Source organism: Nyctereutes procyonoides, unplaced genomic scaffold (assembly GCF_905146905.1).
Source record: "Nyctereutes procyonoides isolate TBG_1078 unplaced genomic scaffold, NYPRO_anot_genome, whole genome shotgun sequence".
NCBI lineage: Eukaryota > Metazoa > Chordata > Mammalia > Carnivora > Canidae > Nyctereutes > Nyctereutes procyonoides.
This window is the reverse complement of record NW_026575024.1, coordinates 22226530-22244585: the sequence shown is the minus strand read 5'-3', so window position 1 is coordinate 22244585 and position 18056 is coordinate 22226530. Positions and strand designations below refer to the sequence as shown.

General features: G+C 43.5%; 1 protein-coding gene across 4 annotated transcripts in view; it reads right to left on the bottom strand.

Moving 5' to 3' along the window:
* The window catches only part of SAMHD1 (SAM and HD domain containing deoxynucleoside triphosphate triphosphohydrolase 1), a 55327-nt gene extending 43935 nt beyond the window's left edge, over nt 1–11392 (bottom strand). For 3 of the 4 annotated variants that reach the window (XM_055306180.1, XM_055306195.1, XM_055306203.1), the window contains exons 1-3: nt 11136–11392; nt 4241–4307; nt 446–518 (exon numbers count right to left, since the gene is read on the bottom strand). In XM_055306180.1, coding sequence (XP_055162155.1) covers nt 446–518; nt 4241–4307; nt 11136–11343 — 348 coding nt within the window. In that variant the 5' untranslated portion in view covers nt 11344–11392. The remainder of the gene's footprint in view (nt 1–445; nt 519–4240; nt 4308–11135) is intronic. The other variant, XM_055306189.1, reaches the window with a different exon arrangement.
* Between the last annotated feature and the right edge of the window lie 6664 nt (nt 11393–18056).

Below are 18056 nucleotides of genomic sequence, written 5' to 3'. Positions count from 1 at the left end.
AATAATAATAATAAAAAGAAAAAAAAAGAAAATGCAGTTTAGAAGCATCAAAATCAATCAGAAAAGTAGACTTCCTTCCATTCTTTTTAAAATTTTTCATTTTTTCCCCTTTTAATATGAATTCTACAGGGGCATCCAGGTGGCTCAGTCAGTTGAGCATTTAACTCTTGATTTTGGCTGGGGTCGTGATATAAGGGTCCTGGGATAGACCCTTGTGCCTGGCTCTGCCCTTAGCAGGGAGTCTGCTTGAGATTTACTCTTCCCGTCTGCCCCTCCCCACAGGGTGCATGCACACAAATGTGCTCTCTCTAAAATAAATAAAATATTTTAAAATAATAAATAAAATGCATTCTACATGTGTTCATTCTAAGTTATAGAACTTTATATATAAAAAAAAGCATGATAAAAAAATTTAAAAAAACATGATAAACTCTATTCCTCTTACCTTCATTGCATCAACATGAATTTCACTCAGTTGTTGGATACAAGCTTGGAGCTTCTTTCTGTCACCCAAGGTACTAAAATTATAATAGGATAAGCAAATCTATCATTATTTGCTTAATAATAATCCCTAGAGTATATAATAGTATATAATCAACTCTAAATTATCTACACTAACATAATAGGAAGTCAGATTAAAAGGAAAAATTAGGGGATCCCTGGGTGGCGCAGCGGTTTGGCGCCTGCCTTTGGCCCAGGGCGCGATCCTGGAGACCCGGGATCGAATCCCACGTCAGGCTCCCGGTGTATGGAGCCTGCTTCTCCCTCTTCCTATGTCTCTGCCTCTCTCTCTCTCTCTCTCTCTCTCTCTCTCTCTCTCTCTCTCTCTGTGAGTATCATAAATAAATAAAAATTAAAAAAAATAAAAGGAAAAATTAGGGGCAGCCTGGGTGGCTCGGCGGTATGGGTGCCTGCCTTCGGCCCAGGGCGTGATCCTGGAGTCCTGGGATAGAGTCCCATGTCGGGCTCCCTGCATGGAGCCTGCTTCTCCCTCTGCCTCTGTCTCTGCCACTCTCTCTCTCTCTATCATGAATGAATAAATAAAATCTTTTAAATAAATAAATAAATATAGATAGATATAGATAGAAAGAAAGAAAAATTATTAATTCAAACACATACCCCTGCTAAGAACTCTTCCCCAGGCTTCTACCCTTGGTCCTCTTCCCGTGGTAACTCAGACTTCAACATCTCCTATGTCTCTACTGAATGCTCAAATTTTTTTAAAAAAGATTTTATTTATTTATTCATGAGAGACACACAGAGAGAGAGGCAGAGACACAGGCAGAGGAAGAAGCAGGCTCCATTCAGGGAGCCCAATGCGGGACTCGATCCTGGAACTCCAGGATTCCCCTGAATGCTCAACTGATACTTAAGTTTTTTTTGGGGGGGGTGGGGGGGGGATCCCTGGGTGGCTCAGCGGTTTAGCGCCTGCCTTTGGCCCAGGGCGCAATCCTGGAGTCCCAGGATCGAGTCCTGCGTCAGGCTCCTGGCATGGAGCCTGCTTCTCCCTCCTCCTGTGTCTCTGCCTCTCTCTCTCTCTCTCTCTCTCTCTCTCTCTCCATGTCTATCATAAATAATAAATAAATAAATATTTTAAAAAAAGATTTTTTTTAACTTACTACATTTAAACTCAATCAGTTAACATATAGTGTATCATTAGCTTCAGATGTAGAGTTCAGTTACTCATCCACAGCATATAACACCCAGTGCTTACTACATTACATGCCCTCCTTAACAAATGTACGTTAACCTAACTGAAGTTGACATCTTCCCTCACAACCCTGAATTTGCATGACTCAAGGTAGCACTCTGAAGTAGAGCACAGTAAGAATAAGAAAGGACTTTGAAATCAGAACTGGGGGCGCCTGGGTGGCTCAGTCCATTGAGTGTCTGCTTTTGTCTTGCCTCGTGATCTCAGGGTCCTGGGATCGAGCTCTGCATCCAGCTCCCTGATCAGTGGTGGGTCTGCTTCTTCCTCTAACTCTGTGATTCCTCTAACCCACTCTCCCTCAAATAAATAAATAAAAATCTTAAAAAAAAAAAAAAAGAAATCAGAACTGGTTCGGGACACCTGGATGGCTTGGCGGTTGAGTGTCTGCCTTTGTCTCAGGGCATGATCCCAGGGTCCAGGATCAAGTCCTGCATTAGGCTCCCTGCATGAGGCCTGCTTCTCCCTCTGCCTATGTCTCTGCCTTTCTCTGTGTCTCTCATGAATAAATAAATAAAGTAGTCATAGGTCATTGTTAGACTACAGTAAGATTTTATTTCTGTATTTCATCATTTCTGAAATCTAAAATTTCTCACAACTGATATGTACATTTAATGTACCAATGTTTCTTACTTCTTAGAAAACTCTTTTAAATCAACAGTTGAGTATAAACTTGAGAAAATTTAAGTACTTTGTCTAAATTGCATTTCCCCTAGAAAGCAGAATCTAGGACAAGAGATTACATACAGGTCATTTATTTTAGGATATAAATCCTAGGAAAGGTAAAACAGGAAAGGAGAGGAAAACAGCACAAGGCTATATTAATAACTTGGTTACATTTGTACTACTGTTAACAACTTTGATCTCAATGGGATCTCCAAAGGCAGCTCCAGTCAGAATTTTGCGATAATGGAAATGTTCTATATCTGCCCTATCCAACATGGTAGCCACTAGCCATAAGTGGAATATGGCTAAGTGAGGAATGGAAACTTTAATTTTAATTAATTTAAACATGTAGCTAGTGGCTTCTGTATAAGAAAACACAGCCTTGAAAAGTCCTGCAGAATCCACCTCAGAGTTATAAGATGGGTACAAGGTATGCCACATAATGTTCGTATGAAATTCTATTTTGTTCACTCATGTCTCCCAAGTTCCTAGAAAAATTTCTCACACACAGTGGGCCCTCCATAATTATTTGTTGAATAAATCAGTAGTATTTGAGTCCACAAAGTAAATGGTTCTCTTTGAAAGCAAGCTCTACTGGAACAAATTCAATTAAAATAGTAAGCAACTATTAAACCTAAGAAATAAGGAGGGGAATTTTGAGGGGACTAAGAGGGCTGAAATGTGATTATGAAAGAGGCAAGGTAAGGTCTTGAAGATTCTGATCTAAAGGACATTTATTAAAACTCAAGTAAATGTCTTAAAGGTGATTTTTTTTCTCACAATTTGCTTCTATTATCTACTAAACAATAGTACATGAAGTACTAATCCTTTGTTTTGATACTTTGGTTACTGTTACCACAAAAACATTTAGCTAAGTGGACTTCCAGAAGGAAAAAAACTTATTTCACCACTGTTGCCAATTCTCTAAAAAAAACACAAACCAAAAAAAAAAGGGGGGGGGATCCCTGGGTGGCTCAGCAGTTTAGCGCCTGCCTTCGGCCCAGGGCATGATCCTGGAGTCCCGGGATCAAGTCCCACATCAGGCTCCTGCATGGAGCCTGCATCTCCCTCTGCCTGTGTCTCTGCCTCTCTCTCCCTCTCTCTCTCTGTCTCTCATGAATAAATAAATAAAATCTTAAAAAAAAAAAAAAACCACCCCCCCCCAAAAAAATACAAACTCTTCATTTTAAGGAATATTTAAATATTTGCACCTCAATCGTGATCTTTAAAGTGGATCCACACTAACCTAGACCTTACAACCTCCAGCCTTATATAGGAATTTCTAACTTTATTAAGGGCCAATGTGCTAATCACTTCATGTACATTGTCTCATTATTATTTTCCATTTGACAGATGCAGAAACTGAAGGGTTAAATTACTCGTCTCAAATCATACAATCAAAAAAGGACCAAAATACTTTGGATCGTGTCTTTAAAAAAAAACCTAATACCAGATATGCATTTCAGTCTTGAGATGACTTTAGGAAGATCTAGAAATATGTACAAAATAAGGAGGTAGCCTTGATTTTTCCTGCCAACATTTCTCTAACAGTTCTTATATATTTTTTGATGTGTATAATCCAATTATTCTGAACCTGAGAGTAAAAACTTGGCCACCTCAAACTTCATGAAGGCTTGTCAGCAAAATTTTTTAAAAGAGGAATCATTAGCAATATTAAACACAGTATTTGCATGGCAAAAACAAAAACAACTGTGTTAACCAGCAAGTAGGGGATTCTGTTTTTAAGGACTTTTGCAGATTTAAAATGAAGACAGTTAATATCAGTGATCATGGGCTTTGTCCCTCTGAAGTGAATAACAAGGTCAGAACTATGCTTGGATACAAGGTGCATTTCATCATTCTTACCTTATTCCAAGTCTTTCAAGATCAGCCTCATTAAGGTGGAGCAATGTTAGACCTGTGATTTTATTTTCTTTGGAAGAAAAGGGAGGGAAAAAAAAGATAAAATGGTTTCAATATTTACAGCATATGCTTTTTTTGTTTCTTTCAATTTGGATTCGCCAGAATTTACTCAGCTCAACATTTACTAACCACCTACACCAGGCATTGAGTACCTAAGTAGCACTTTTTCATTTGTCACTTAGAAAGTCCTTTTTTGGGCAGCCCTGGTGGCACAGCGGTTTAGCGCCGCCTGCAGCCTGGGGTATGATCCTGGAGACCTGGGATCGAGTCCCACATCAGGCTTCTTGCATGGAGCCTGCTTCTTCCTCTGCCTGTGTCTCTGCCTCTCTCTCTCTCTCTCTCTCTCTCTCTCTCTCTGAATAAATAAATAAATCTTCCCCAGGTTCAAAAGCCACATACTCTACAGACTGAGCCAGCCAGGCACCCCTGCCACTTGGAAAGTCTTAATTTTAATTAGATAACTATACTCACAGGCTTTTTTTTGATAAATCAAGTGAAAAAAAATTTTAAGATTTGAGAGAGTGCAAATAAGTGTGCAGTGGGGAGGGGCAGAAAGAGAGTCAAGCTGACTCCATGCTCAGCACAGAGCCTGACATAGGGCTCAATGATGCCACAACCCTGAGATCAAGACCTGAGCTAAAGCTGAGAGCTGCTTAAAGGACTGCGCTACCCAGGTGACCCTCAAGTGAAATTTAAAAAATTATTTGATTAGGGGCAACTTGGTGGCTCAATCAGTTAAGCATCTACTTTCAGCTGGGGGGATCAAGCCCCACTATGGGATTCCTGCTCAGCAAGGAGCCTGCTTCTCCCTCTCCCTCTGCCTGCCATTCCTCCTGCTTGTGCTCGCGCGCTCTCTGTCAAATAAATAGAATCCTTAAAAAATTTTAATAAAATAGGAGTAAATTATTTGCGAGGCAGTCCAAGCTGCAAAATCAACAACTTCCTTCTAAAACAGGTGAGGTTTGTCTCTGCCTCTCTCTCTCTCTCTGTAACTATCATAAAACAAATAAAAATTAAAAAAAAAAAAAGATTAAAACAGGTGAGGTTTGAGGTGGGGGGGGGGGCGGGAGAAAGAAGTATAAATCTATTGTTCTTAGAACAGTCAAGTCAAAGCCATAGCCTGGGGGCACCTGGGTGGTTCAGCAGGTTGAGCTTCAGACTCTTGATCTTGGCTCAGGTCTTGATCTCATAGTCCTGAGTTCGAGCCCAGTGATGGGCTATGTGCTGGGCCAGTAGCCTACTTAAAACTCACAGAAAAACAAAAAAAGCACAATTTCAAGTTCAGTAAATTTCATTTTGTACTTTTACTTTAGTGATAACCTAGTTTTCTGAAAATACTCTCAATGAACTCTAAGACATACCTGAAGTGCCTGGCTGACTCAGTAAAACATACGACTCTTTTTTTTTTTTTTCTTAAAGATTTATTTATTCATGAGTGACATAGAGACAGAGAGAGGCAGAGACACAGGCAAAGGGAGAAGCAGGTCCACGCAGGGAGCCCGACGTGGGACTCAATCCTGGAACTCCAGGATCAGGCCCTGGGCTGAAGGCAGCACTAAACCACTGAGCCATCCAGGCTTCCCTCAGCTCGGGTTTTGATCTTGGGGTTGTGAATTCAAGATCATGTTGGGTGGGTTCCATGATGGAAATGGAGCCTACTTAAAACAAAAAAATTTTTTTAATTTTTAAACTTAAAAAATAATAAAATAAAATAAAAAAATAAAAAATACTAGTACACTTGACATATTTTTAATAGATACTGAGTTATGCTATTAAATTTTAGACAAATGGAATTATATTGTTTATAATTTATTTTTCACACCCAAGATATCACTTTTGTCAATTTTATTAAACTACATCAATTTTTTAAATTTATTTTTAATTTTTTAAAAGATTTTATTTATTTACTCATGAGAGACACAGGCAGAGGGATAAGCAGGCTCCATGCAGGAGCCAAACTCGATCCCAGGTTTCCAGAATCACGCCCTGCGCTGAAGGCAGCACTAAACCACTGAGCCACCCACGCTGCCCAAACTACATCATTTTTTTTTTTTTATTTATTTATGATAGTCACACAGAGAGAGAGAGAGAGAGAGGCAGAGACACAGGCAGAGGGAGAAGCAGGCTCCATGCACCGGGAGCCCGACGTGGGATTCGATCCGGGGTCTCCAGGATCGCGCCCTGGGCCAAAGACAGGCGCCAAACCGCTGCGCCACCCAGGGATCCCCAAACTACATCATTTTTAATGGCTGTCTTACATTCCACAATATAGATGCACCGTAGTATATTTAACCAATTAAAAAAAAAAGATTTTATTTATTTATCTGACAGAAAGAGCAGGAGAGTGAGAAGCAGTCTCCTCACTGAGCAGGGAGCCCCACGTGGGATCATGACTTAAGCCAAAGGCACATGCTTATCTGACTGAGCCACCCAGCAACCCTATTTAATTAATTTTTTCTGATCCTTAAGCTAAGAAATTATATCCAAATAAGTATGCCTTAACATGAGTATACTAAACCGATGTGATAATTATGAAATTTTACAAGACAAAGTATGAGAAGTGCAGAGAATAGTACTTCACACAAAGTAAATGCTAATATTAGCTCTCACTGTTAGGTGCAACTATTATCAATGGATAGATTATTTCTACACTTTCTTGCTATTTATAACCAATGGTTGAAAGATTGATCTTGAACATGTTTCTTTGGACACCTGTACAATTCTATCTGTAAATTCTTACAAATGAAATTTCCTAAGTAAAAAAGCATTAACAAACTGTTCATGGTTGAGCCAATAAACACTTCCATCAACTTTACTGGATCAGCCATTTCTCCTATTGTCGATCTTTAAATATTTTCCTATCTAAATAAAAATCTGATTATTTAAAAAATTACTGCAGAGATTGAATGTCTTTTTCTATGTTTGCTGGCTGGTTGTCAATAATCTATTCTTGTGTTCTGCTCATTGTTCTACTTTTTCTCCCTGCTCTTTATTAGTTTTATAACTTTGGTTATATTCTCCAATGATTTTTTTAAAATTGGTTTGTTTGGGCAGCCCGGGTGGCTCAGCGGTTTAGTGCCACCTTCAGCTCAGGGCATGATCCTGGAGACTGGGAATCGAGTCCCATGTCTGGTTCCCTGCATGAAGCCTGCTTCTCCCTCTGCCTGTGTCTCTCATGAATAAATAAAATCTTTAAAAAAAAATCTGTAAAATATATATATTATTATATAAAATATTAAAATATTATATGTATAATAAATTATATTATTATAATTATTATGAATTACAGCCTCCAAATTTCAGGGTTCTTGTGAGATTGTGTTCCATAATGAGGAAAGGGCTCCAACACCTTATACTTCGTTTTGTCAAATAAAAACAAATCCAGACTAAGATAAGGATTAGAAAGACTATTTCAATAGGGAGAATGTTGTGATCTCAGAAATCTCCAAAATCAAACAAAAAGGTGTAGTTGTTTTTCATAAGGTAAAAGAAGGGTAAGCAGACTCTTTAGGAGGGAAGTGACCCCACTATGGTCTGACAGGACAGTATCCTGCTATGCTCAGCCAGTTCCAAGAAAAGCTGATCATGGAGCATTCCACTTTTTAGTTCTTGCTCCAGTTTAGGGCCCTCTAGGAGAGAGAAGCCTGACTAAAGTTTAGTCAAGACCAAACAAACAGGGACGCCTGGATGGCTCAGCGGTTGAGTGGCTGCCTTCAGCTCAGGGCATGATCCTGGGTCCGGAGATCGAGTCCCACATCAGGCTCCCTGTGAGAAGCCTGCTTCTCCCTCTATCTATGACTCTGCCTCTGTGTCTCTCATGAATAAATAAATAAAATCTTAAAAAAAAAAGACCAAACAGTTAAGAAATGAGCAGTTGTAGGGGTATCTGGCTGTCTCAGCCAGTGGAAAATGGGACTTTTGAGCCCCCTGCTGGTGCACAGATGACTTAAAAATAAAAAATCTTGGGGTACCTAGATGGCACAACCAGTTGAGAGTCCAGCTTTTGATTTCTCTGGTCAAGATAGTGAGATCCAGCCCCAAGTTGGGCTCTAACCTTGATGGGGAGTCTGCATGGGATTCATTCTCTCCCTCTTCCTGTCCCAGCCCTACATGCACTCATGTGCTTTCTCTCTACAAATCAATACATCTTTTAAAAATTAAAATATAAAAATAAAGATCTTTAAGAGAAGAAAGAAATGACCAATTCTAACCACGTGGTCAGTTTTTACCAATTAAAAGCATGTAGTAAGAGGCACCTGGGTGGCTCAGTCGTCTAGTCTAAGCATCTGCCTTCAGCTCAAGTCATGATCCCAGAGTCCTGGAATGGAGCCCCAGGTCTGAGTCCCTGCTCAGCAGAGGAATCCCCTCCCCCCACCCTCCAGCTCATACTCTCTCTTTCCCACTCATGCTCTCATAGATAGATAGATAGATAGATAGATAGATAGATAGATAGAGACAGACAGATAAAAAAAAGTCTGAGCCCCCTGGGTGACTCAGTCAGCTACGCTAAGCATCTACCTTCAGCTCAGGTCAAGATCTCTGGGTCCTGGGAAGGAGTCCCCTATCGGGCTCTGTTCAGAAAGGAGTCAGCTTCTTCCTCTACCCTTTCCCCCTGCTCATGCTCATGCACTCAGGCACACGCGCTCGCGCTGGCGCTCTCTCTCTCTCTCTCTCTCACACACACACACACACACTGTCTCTCATGAATAAATAAATAAAATATTTTTAAAAATAAAATAAAAATAATAAATTATTAAAGAAACTTTTTTTTTTTAAAAAAGAAACTTTTATTTATTTATTCATGAGAGACACACAGAGAGGCAGAGACATAAGCAGGAGGAGGAGAAGCAGGCTTCCTGCGGGGAGTCTGACGTGAGACTCAACCCCAGGGCCCTGGGATCAGATGCTCAACCACTGAACCACCCAGGTGTCCCATTAAATAAAATATTTTTTTTTAAGATTATTTATTTATTTATTCATGAGAGACACACGGGGGGGGGGGGCGGGCAGAGACACAGGCAGAGGGAGAAGCAGGCTCCATGTAGGGAGCCTGACAAGGGACTCGATCCCGGTTCTCCGGGATCACGCCCTGAAGGTGGCGCTAAACCACTGAGCCACCTGGGCTGCCCAAATAAAATCTTTTTATTTATTTTTTTTAATTTTTATTTTTATTTACGATAGTCACACACACACACACAGAGAGAGAGAGAGAGAGAGAGAGAGAGAGAGAGAGGCAGAGACACAGGCAGAGGGAGAAGCAGGCTCCATGCACCGGGAGCCCGACGTGGGACTCGATCCCCCGTCTCCAGGATCGCGCCCTGAGCCTAAGGCAGGCGCCAAACCGCTGCGCCACCCAGGGATCCCCCTTTTTTTTTTTAATTTTTTTTTTTTAATTTACGATAGTCACACACAGAGAGAGAGAGGGGGGGGGGCAGAGACACAGGCAGAGGGAGAAGCAGGCTCCATGCACCGGGAGCAATAAAATCTTTTTAAAAAGCATGTAGTGAGTTCTGCTAGCATGAGACTGTGGGTTCAAGAGAACAGATAACTCTGCAGGATGATGAATTAATCTTTAGAACACCACTGAACAGGGAGCCAACAACACAATCATATTTTGGAGATAGAAAATATAAAACTACTTCATCCCCATCTATTGCTATTCAGAGAAAACTTCCATTCAGCCTGGAGGAAAACCACAGGCGGAGAGAAGAGAGAAGTATGATTTCTGACACCGTCAAGCTAGGTTTTAAGTCCTGAAACAGTTAAAGTTCTTCCCACCCTAGACAAACAGGAGTCCACCCCATAATTGCAAAAAAAGTTTACTATATTTGTAAATGGCACTACCTTCCTCTAGAACACTTCAGAGGATAAGACAGAGAGAGGGTAAGCTTTACACCCATTAGGGGAAGTTGAGAAGATTTCACGCGGATGGATGCTTGAACTCGAGCCAGTTGCTTACAACTCACGACCCGCACATCTCCCCCAGTGATGTGGCCAAGTTGTGGACTGCTGGGGGTTCAGTGGTCAGGTGAACAATCTGGGTTCAGATTTAGCTAAGGAAACTGATTTTGGAAAGCAAAACATAATCATTACCAAGCTCTACAAATGCAGTCAACAAACACATTGAGCTCTACTGGGCTGCAATGGGGATTCAGGGGGCGACAAAACATGTTCCTCCTCCCTTAGGAAAACCCCGAGTGGAGCGATGATGGGGGGGGGGTGATAACAGAAACTTAAAAGCAGAAACACAAGGGTGCAAGCAGCTGCAGTAGTAGCACAGAGGGGTTTCCGAGCCCAGTGCGCCTGAATGACAGGTCTGGGAGAAATGTTCTTCTAACTTAAAAAAAAAAAAAAAAAAAAAAAAGGAACCGGGTCTCACCAGTCCGGCGCTGCTGTGGGAAGTTCCAGAAGAAACCCACCAGCGTCAGCCCAAGGGCCCCGCCCAGGCTCACAGTCCCCATGTCCCCCATCCCCAGACGCCTCGTTCCTCCTCTCTCCATCCCCGCTCACCCCGGCGCGCCCCTTCTGGCACCGCCGCGTGCCTCATCTCCCCTCCCCGCCCGCGGGGCAGGTCACTCCGCCCGCGGCGCCCCCCGCCTCAGGTCCACCCCTGCTGGTGCCTCCCGGCGCAAGTCGCCCCTCCCCGCCTCAGGGCCCCGGCTCGGGAGCGCTCTCCGCCTCCGGTCCGGACCTTTGGTACCTCCCCGAGCAGGTCTTCTTCCCCGCTCCGGGTCCTCCCGGAGGCCGCCAGGTCACTGCCCCGGGCGCCCTGTCCTCAGGCCCGCAGTCCCCGCCTCGGGGGCCGTCTCCCGGCCCCTCAGCCCTGTCGCCCTGCTACCTCGGAAGCGTTCCAGTAGTCGGGGATCAGCGAAGCCGCTGCGCTTTAGGAAGCAGCACACCTGCTCCGGGCCCCAGCTCTGGTGGTCGGGGCGGAGTTCGGGGCCCGAGGACCGCCCCGCCGCCGCGGAACGGGTGTTTGGCGGGGTTCTTGGACTGCCATCGCATCGGGGCCGCTTGAAGGGCTGGTCCGAGTCAGCTCCCTGCATGGCTACAACCAGCGCCCGGCGCAGCACAGTCAAGAACCGCGGCGCTTGGACCGCGCGCAGGCGCACTGACTGTCGGTCGCCAAGGACGAGTCCGCTCCGCGCCGCCTGCCTACTGGCCTCCCGCGCAGGCGCACTGACGGCTCAGACCTTGGGGCCGGCCGCCCAGCCACTTCAGCCACCGCGACCCCGTGCGCAGGCGCAATGACAGCCCAATGGCCCTCCACCGGCCCGAGAGTCTACTGGGAGCGAGCGAGTAGAGGCCGAGAGCGAGAGAGACTAGGCCGTGCTGATAAGCGCGACGTGGCGAGACTGTACCTAGGACCCGTAGCAGTCCCGTCACAGTCCCGAGCAGGGGCTCTTCTGGTGAATTGAGAGTGCTTTCCACCAAATGAGCATCCTGGACATACCTTTGACTGTGTTTTAGATGCCCCAAACTTTTTTTTTTTTTAAGGTTTTATTTATTCATGAGAGAGACACAGAGAGGAAGAGGCATAGGCAGAGGGAGAGGCAGGCTCCATGCCAGCACCCCGGGATCAGGACAGGAGATCAAGGCAGACACTCAACCACTGAGCCACCCAGGTGCTCCGTAGATGCCCCCCAAACTTAGAAGAAACCTAAAAGGCCATCAGGCTGCCAGCAGCTTCCCAATTATAGAAAAATGGGAAAGAAGCTGATCTGGAAGACCCTGGAATGATGTCAAATCTGATATGAAGGTAATCTTGCATTTCTCAAGTTCTACAGTACTGCCAGGCAGTTAGAGGGCCCTGCGGATGCCTGTCCATGAACTGTTATCTTTATTTTTTTTTTTAAATTTTTATTTATTTATGATAGTCGCACAGAGAGAGAGAGAGAGAGGCAGAGACACAGGCAGAGGGAGAAGCAGGCTCCATGCACCGGGAGCCCGACGTGGGATTCGATCCCGGGTCTCCAGGATCGCGCCCTGGGCCAAAGGCAGGCGCCAAACCGCTGCGCCACCCAGGGATCCCGAACTGTTATCTTTAGAAGCACACTTCGGGCAGCCCGGGTGACTCGGCGGTTTGGCGCCGCCTGCAGCCCAGGGTGTGATGCTGGAGACCAGAGATCGAGTCCCATGTCAGGCTCCCTGCATGGAGCCTGCTTCTCCCTCTGCCTGTGTCTCTACCTCTCTCTCTGCGTCCCATGAATAAATAAATAAAAATCTTAAAAAAAAAAAAATAAGTACACTTCAAACGTCTCTCAAAAAGAACCCTCAATCCCCCCCCCCCTCCATCCTAACTCTTTACACAGAGGAAAGGAAGCAGCCAATCTGATTACTGTTAAACAAAATTCACCTGGGTAGATTTAAAGATCTAATTGGCTTTATTCAATGATTCACGAATAGGGCAGCATCCTATCTACTGAAGAGAAAGGAGCTGTACAAAATGGAAGGCTTTTAAAAGCAGGAGGTAAGACAAGAAAGTCATAGCAAGGGATCCCTGGGTGGCGCAGCGGTTTAGCGCCTGCCTTTGGCCCAGGGCGATCCTGGAGACCCGGGATCGAATCCCACGTCGGGCTCCTGGTGCATGGAGCCTGCTTCTCCATCTGCCTGTGTCTCTGCCTCTCTCTTTCTCTGTGTGTGTGACTATCATTAATTAATTAATTAAAAAAAAAAAAAAAAAAGAAAGTCATAGCAAAAGAAAGGATTATCTTAGGCATCCCCCAACTTTGAAAGACAGGGGTCACCAGGCTTCTGGCTTGCCAGTGTAGGCCAGGATAATCCAGACTGAGTGGTTAAAGGTCACGGTCCTGGGAAAGGCTGAAATTGCGGTTAGATTAGATATTAAAGTATTGGTTTGCTGATGTGGAGCTTAGCAGGTGACTTCATTTGTGGCCTGTTTTTTTTTTTCAACATTACTTAAAAACTTATCCTCAAGGACTTTTACCGCCTGGTGGTAACAGCCTATAAAAATGGGAGGTATAGGGGCAGCCCCAGTGGCCCAGCGGTTTAGCGCCGCCTTCAGCCCAGGGCCTGATCCTGAGACCCAGGATCAAGTCCCATGTCAGGCTCCCTACATGGAGCCTGCTTCTCCCTCTGCCTCTCTCTCTCTTTCTGTCTCTGTGTGTTTGTGTGTGTGTTTCTCATGAATAAATAATTTTTTTAAAAAATCTTTAAAAATGGGAGGCATGTCCCCCATCATGTTAATCACTCAGAAGCAGAAACAAATTTCCCTATAGATATTAGTGTGTGGGGCAGCCCAGGTGGCTCAGCGGTTTAGCGCCACCTTCAGCCCAGGGAGTGATCCTGGAGACCCGGGATCGAGTCCCACGTTGGGCTCCCTGTGTGGAGCCTCCTTCTCCCTCTACCTGTGTCTCTGCCTCCCTCTCTCTCTCTGTGTGTGTCTCTCATGAATAAATAAATAAAATCTTAAAAAAAAAAGATATTAGTGTGTGCGATTAACTGGTAATAGGACTACTGCTACCACCACTACAGCCAATACACTGTCCCATCAACTCAGCCATAGATCCATCTAGGGATAAAGGATGAGTAAGACAGGGGCACCTAGCTGGCTCAGTTAGTAGAGGAAGGGACATTTGATCCTGGAGATATCATGAGTTTGAGGCCCACATTGGGTATAGAGATTACTTAAAAAAGCAAAACAAAATAATAAGTAATTGAAAAAAAGGATGAATAAGGCAGATTATCATTGTGCATATGAACATTACTGATCTTGTGGAGAGCAAAATATCCTTTTTTTTCTTTCTTAAGCAATCTCTCCACCCAATGTGGTGTTCAAACTTAAAACCCCGAGATCAAGAGTTGCATGCTCTACTAGCTAAGCCAGCTGGGTCCTCCATAAAATATTCTTAGCATACACTTAGAGCTTTACTCTGATGCCAGGCACTGTTCTAAGGGTTTTACAAATATTAATTAATGTATCACAATAACCCTAGGATATAAGGAACTGAGATACAAAGAAATAAGTAAATCATTTTCTCCTGGTCACACAGCTAGTAAATGATGAAGCCTAGATTCAAACCCAGACAATCTTGGGGTGCCTGGGTGGCTCAGTCAGTAAGGTGTCTTCTTTCAGCTTAGGTCATGGTATTGGGATCCTGGGATCGAGCGCCTTTTTGGGCTCCCTGATCAGCAGGGAGACTGCTTCTCTTTCTTCCTCTGCCCTTCCCTGGCTCCTTCTCTCTCTCTCAAATAAATAAATAAAATCTTAAAAAACAGACAAACAAAAACACAATGATCTAGCATGGCTTCAAAGTCCATGCTCCTAATCACTTTCTAACTATTGCTTGTTATGGAAATTTTGATATAAAATTATTTTATATTAGTTTACTAAAATTTTTCTATTGCTCCCTTGTCCCATAGACCCACTTGCCTTTCATCTGCACAGAAGGGCCAGGTTCAGCAAAACATGCCCTTAAGCTTCAGAATAATTTGAGAAAAGAACAGAGTTGCCAAGACTCAGGAAACCCAAACAAAGGGGTAAAAGAGACAATCAATAGCATATGAATGAAAGTTTATTTCAGTTTGGAAATAGTTGGCTTGGGGATCCCTGGGTGGTGCAGCGGTTTGGCGCCTGCCTTTCGCCCAGGGCGCGATCCTGGAGACCCAGGATCAAGTCCCACATCGGGCTCCCGGTGCATGGAGCCTGCTTCTCCCTCTGCCTATGTCTCTGCCTCTCTCTCTGTGTGTGTAACTATCATAAATAAATAAAAATTAAAAAAAAAAAAGGAAATAGTTGGCTTGAAAACATATTTTTTTTTTCAGTATTGTGGGAAAAGCTGCCCTGGCTGCAAGATTTCTTTGGCAGTAGGTGATAAAAGCAAGGTTTTAAATTTAATCAGATTGGTTTGTTCAAAGCAGTTGCTTTTGAGAACTTTAATTTTCTTTTTTTTTTTTTTGAGAACTTTAATTTTCTATTTGTTTGTGTTAAAGAGTGTCACTTAATGCCATATTTATTATTTTCCTCCTAACCCCCTACTTTCTAGGGGCCCTAGATCTTGCACAAGGTGGTTGGTTACTTGCTCAAGGTTACATGGCTGGTAAGTGACAGAACGGAGATTCAAAGCTGACTCCACCACTTCCAGCTTTCCAGTTTGCCAGTTCAGTTAACTCCACTTATAGTCCTGGTGATCTTGCTCCATTTCGTCTTTCCACAACATTGGAAGAGTTATCTACTTAACTTTGGCCCTGTGCTCTGGTCATGTTGAGGGAAATGACTGCTCAGCCTCTCCTTTGATGTCAAACTTGATATCGTTCAGACTAGAAAAAAAAAAAAAGACTAATTTCAATTACTTTAAAGCCCATTGCTTAATAATCTTGAATATACCCAGCAATTTTTTTTTTTTTTTTTTTTTTTTTTTTACCTACCCTTATCTAGCTACCCTTTCACCCACCCAGCTGAGCTCGGCAATTTTATTTCCATCAGCACTAACCTTGTGGTTTTATATCTCTCCACAGCTTCCTCTTCAACCAGGGCTGCTGGTTCTCAATGCCAGCTGTCATCACTCTCTTTCACTTCCCCTTCACCCTTCACTGAACCTAGCCTCCTCAAGACATTCTTTTCTCTTTTTTTTTTAACATCTGCCCCAAGTTCCAAAGCCAAGCCAAAAAAATTTTTTTTAAGATTTTATTTCTCAGTGGGGATCCCTGGGTGGCTCAGCGGTGCCTGCCTTCGGTCCAGGGTGTGATCGTGGAGTCCCGGGGTCGAGTCCTGAATCAGGCTCCCTGCGTGGAGCCTGCTTCTCCCTCTGCCTGTGTCTCTGCCTCTCTCTCTCTCAGTCTGTGTCTCTCATGAATAAATAAATAAAATATTTTAAAAAAATTTATTTCTCTGTAAGCATGCTGTGGGGCTTGAACTCACAACCCCGAGATCAAGAGTCATACACTCTACTGACTGAGCCAGCCAGCCAAGCTCCTCCAAGCCAAAATTCTTAAAAACAACAACTACAATAATAATTGATTTTCTCATCTGATAAAAATGATGCTCAAGGAGGAAAACTTAGAGGCAAAATGTGTATATATGCACCTACAGATACTAAGATCACTAGTGGGTGCTCTGTAAGTCTTTTTCTGTTCGTAAATGTAGAAACTTATCTCCAGGGGCACCTGGGTGGCTCAGTTGATTAAGTGTCTGCCTTTAGGGACACCTGGGTGGCTCAGCGGTTAAGCATCTGCTTTTGGCTCAGGGCATGATCTCAGAGTCCTGGGATCGAGTCCCACATCGGGCTTCTAGCATGGAGCCTACTTCTCCCTCTGCCTGTGTCTCTGCCTCTCTCTCTGTGTGTGTGTGTGTGTGTGTGTGTGTGTGTGTGTGTGTCTCATGAATAAATGAATAAAATATAGAAAAAATAAGTGTCTGCCTTTGACTCAGATTATGCTCCCAGGGTCCTGGGATCAAGCTCTGAATCAAGTTCCCTGCTAAACATGGGAATCTGCTTCTTCCTCTGCCCCACCTTGTTCTCTCTCTCTTTCTCTCCCTCTCTCTCTCTCTGTCAAATAAATAACATCTTTTTTCTTTCTTTTTTTTTAAGATTTTATTTATTTATTCATGGGAGACACAAGAGAGAGAGAGAGGCAGAGACACAGGCAGAGAGAGAAGCAGGCTCCATGCAGGGAGGCTGATGTGGGACTCGATCCCGGGTCTCCAGGATCACACCCTGGGCTGAAGGCAGGCGCTAAACTGCTAAGCCACCCAGGCTGCCCTTTTTTCTTACTTTTTTAAGAAACTTATCTCCTGATCTGGGACTTCATTGAAAAAAGAGACCTTGCATAAAGTCAATAGTTACCATATTCAGTACCTGCTATAAGTCAGACATCCTACTTGTGCTTTACTTTCTATTCATAATTTCTTTTACTTTTTAAAAGATTTTATTTATTTATTCATGAGAGAGAGAGAGAGAGAGGCAAAGACATAGGCAGAGGGAGAAGCAGGCTCCCCATGGGGAGCCCAATATGGGACTCAATCCCCAGACCTGGGATCACGCCCTGAGCTGAAGGCAGATGTTCAACCACCGAGCCACCCAGGATTCCCTCTATAATTTCTAATCCTTATAACAACCTCAGTTGATACATATTAGACTAGTTAGATTTATTTGATTATAAATACATTCATCCATTCATTCAAGAAATATATATTTTTTAAGATTTATTTTTTTGAGAAAGAGAGAGTGAAAGAGCAGAGGAGAGGCCAGAGAGAGAGGGAGAGAGAATCCTCAAGCAGATTCCCCACTGAGCATCCCAGGACCCTGAGCTTATGACCTGAACCAAAATCAAGAGTTGGATGCCTAACTAACTGAGCCACCCAGTTACTCAAAGAAATATTAATATTTACTGGGTACTTACGAATTTGCCTGGCACCTCAGACATATCAGTGAACAAAAGAAACAGAAATCCCTGCCCTAGTGAAACCTATATTCTATTGGGGAGAGACTGGCAGTGAATAATAATATAATTAACAATAGTAAACAAGGGTGCCTGGGTGGCTGAGTCATTAAGTATCTGCCTTTGGCTCAGGTCATGATCTCAGGGTCCTGGGATGGAGTCTCACAGGGGGCTCCCTGCTCAGTAGGGAGTCTTCTCCATCTCCCTCTGCCCCTCCCCCCAAGCTCATACTCTCTCTCTCTCAATTAAATAAATAAATACATCGTGTTAAAAAATAGTAAACATATGTTAGAAGTTAGTGATATGGAAAAAAATTTAAGAGGAGTGAAGAGGGACAAATTCACAATTTTGGAAAATG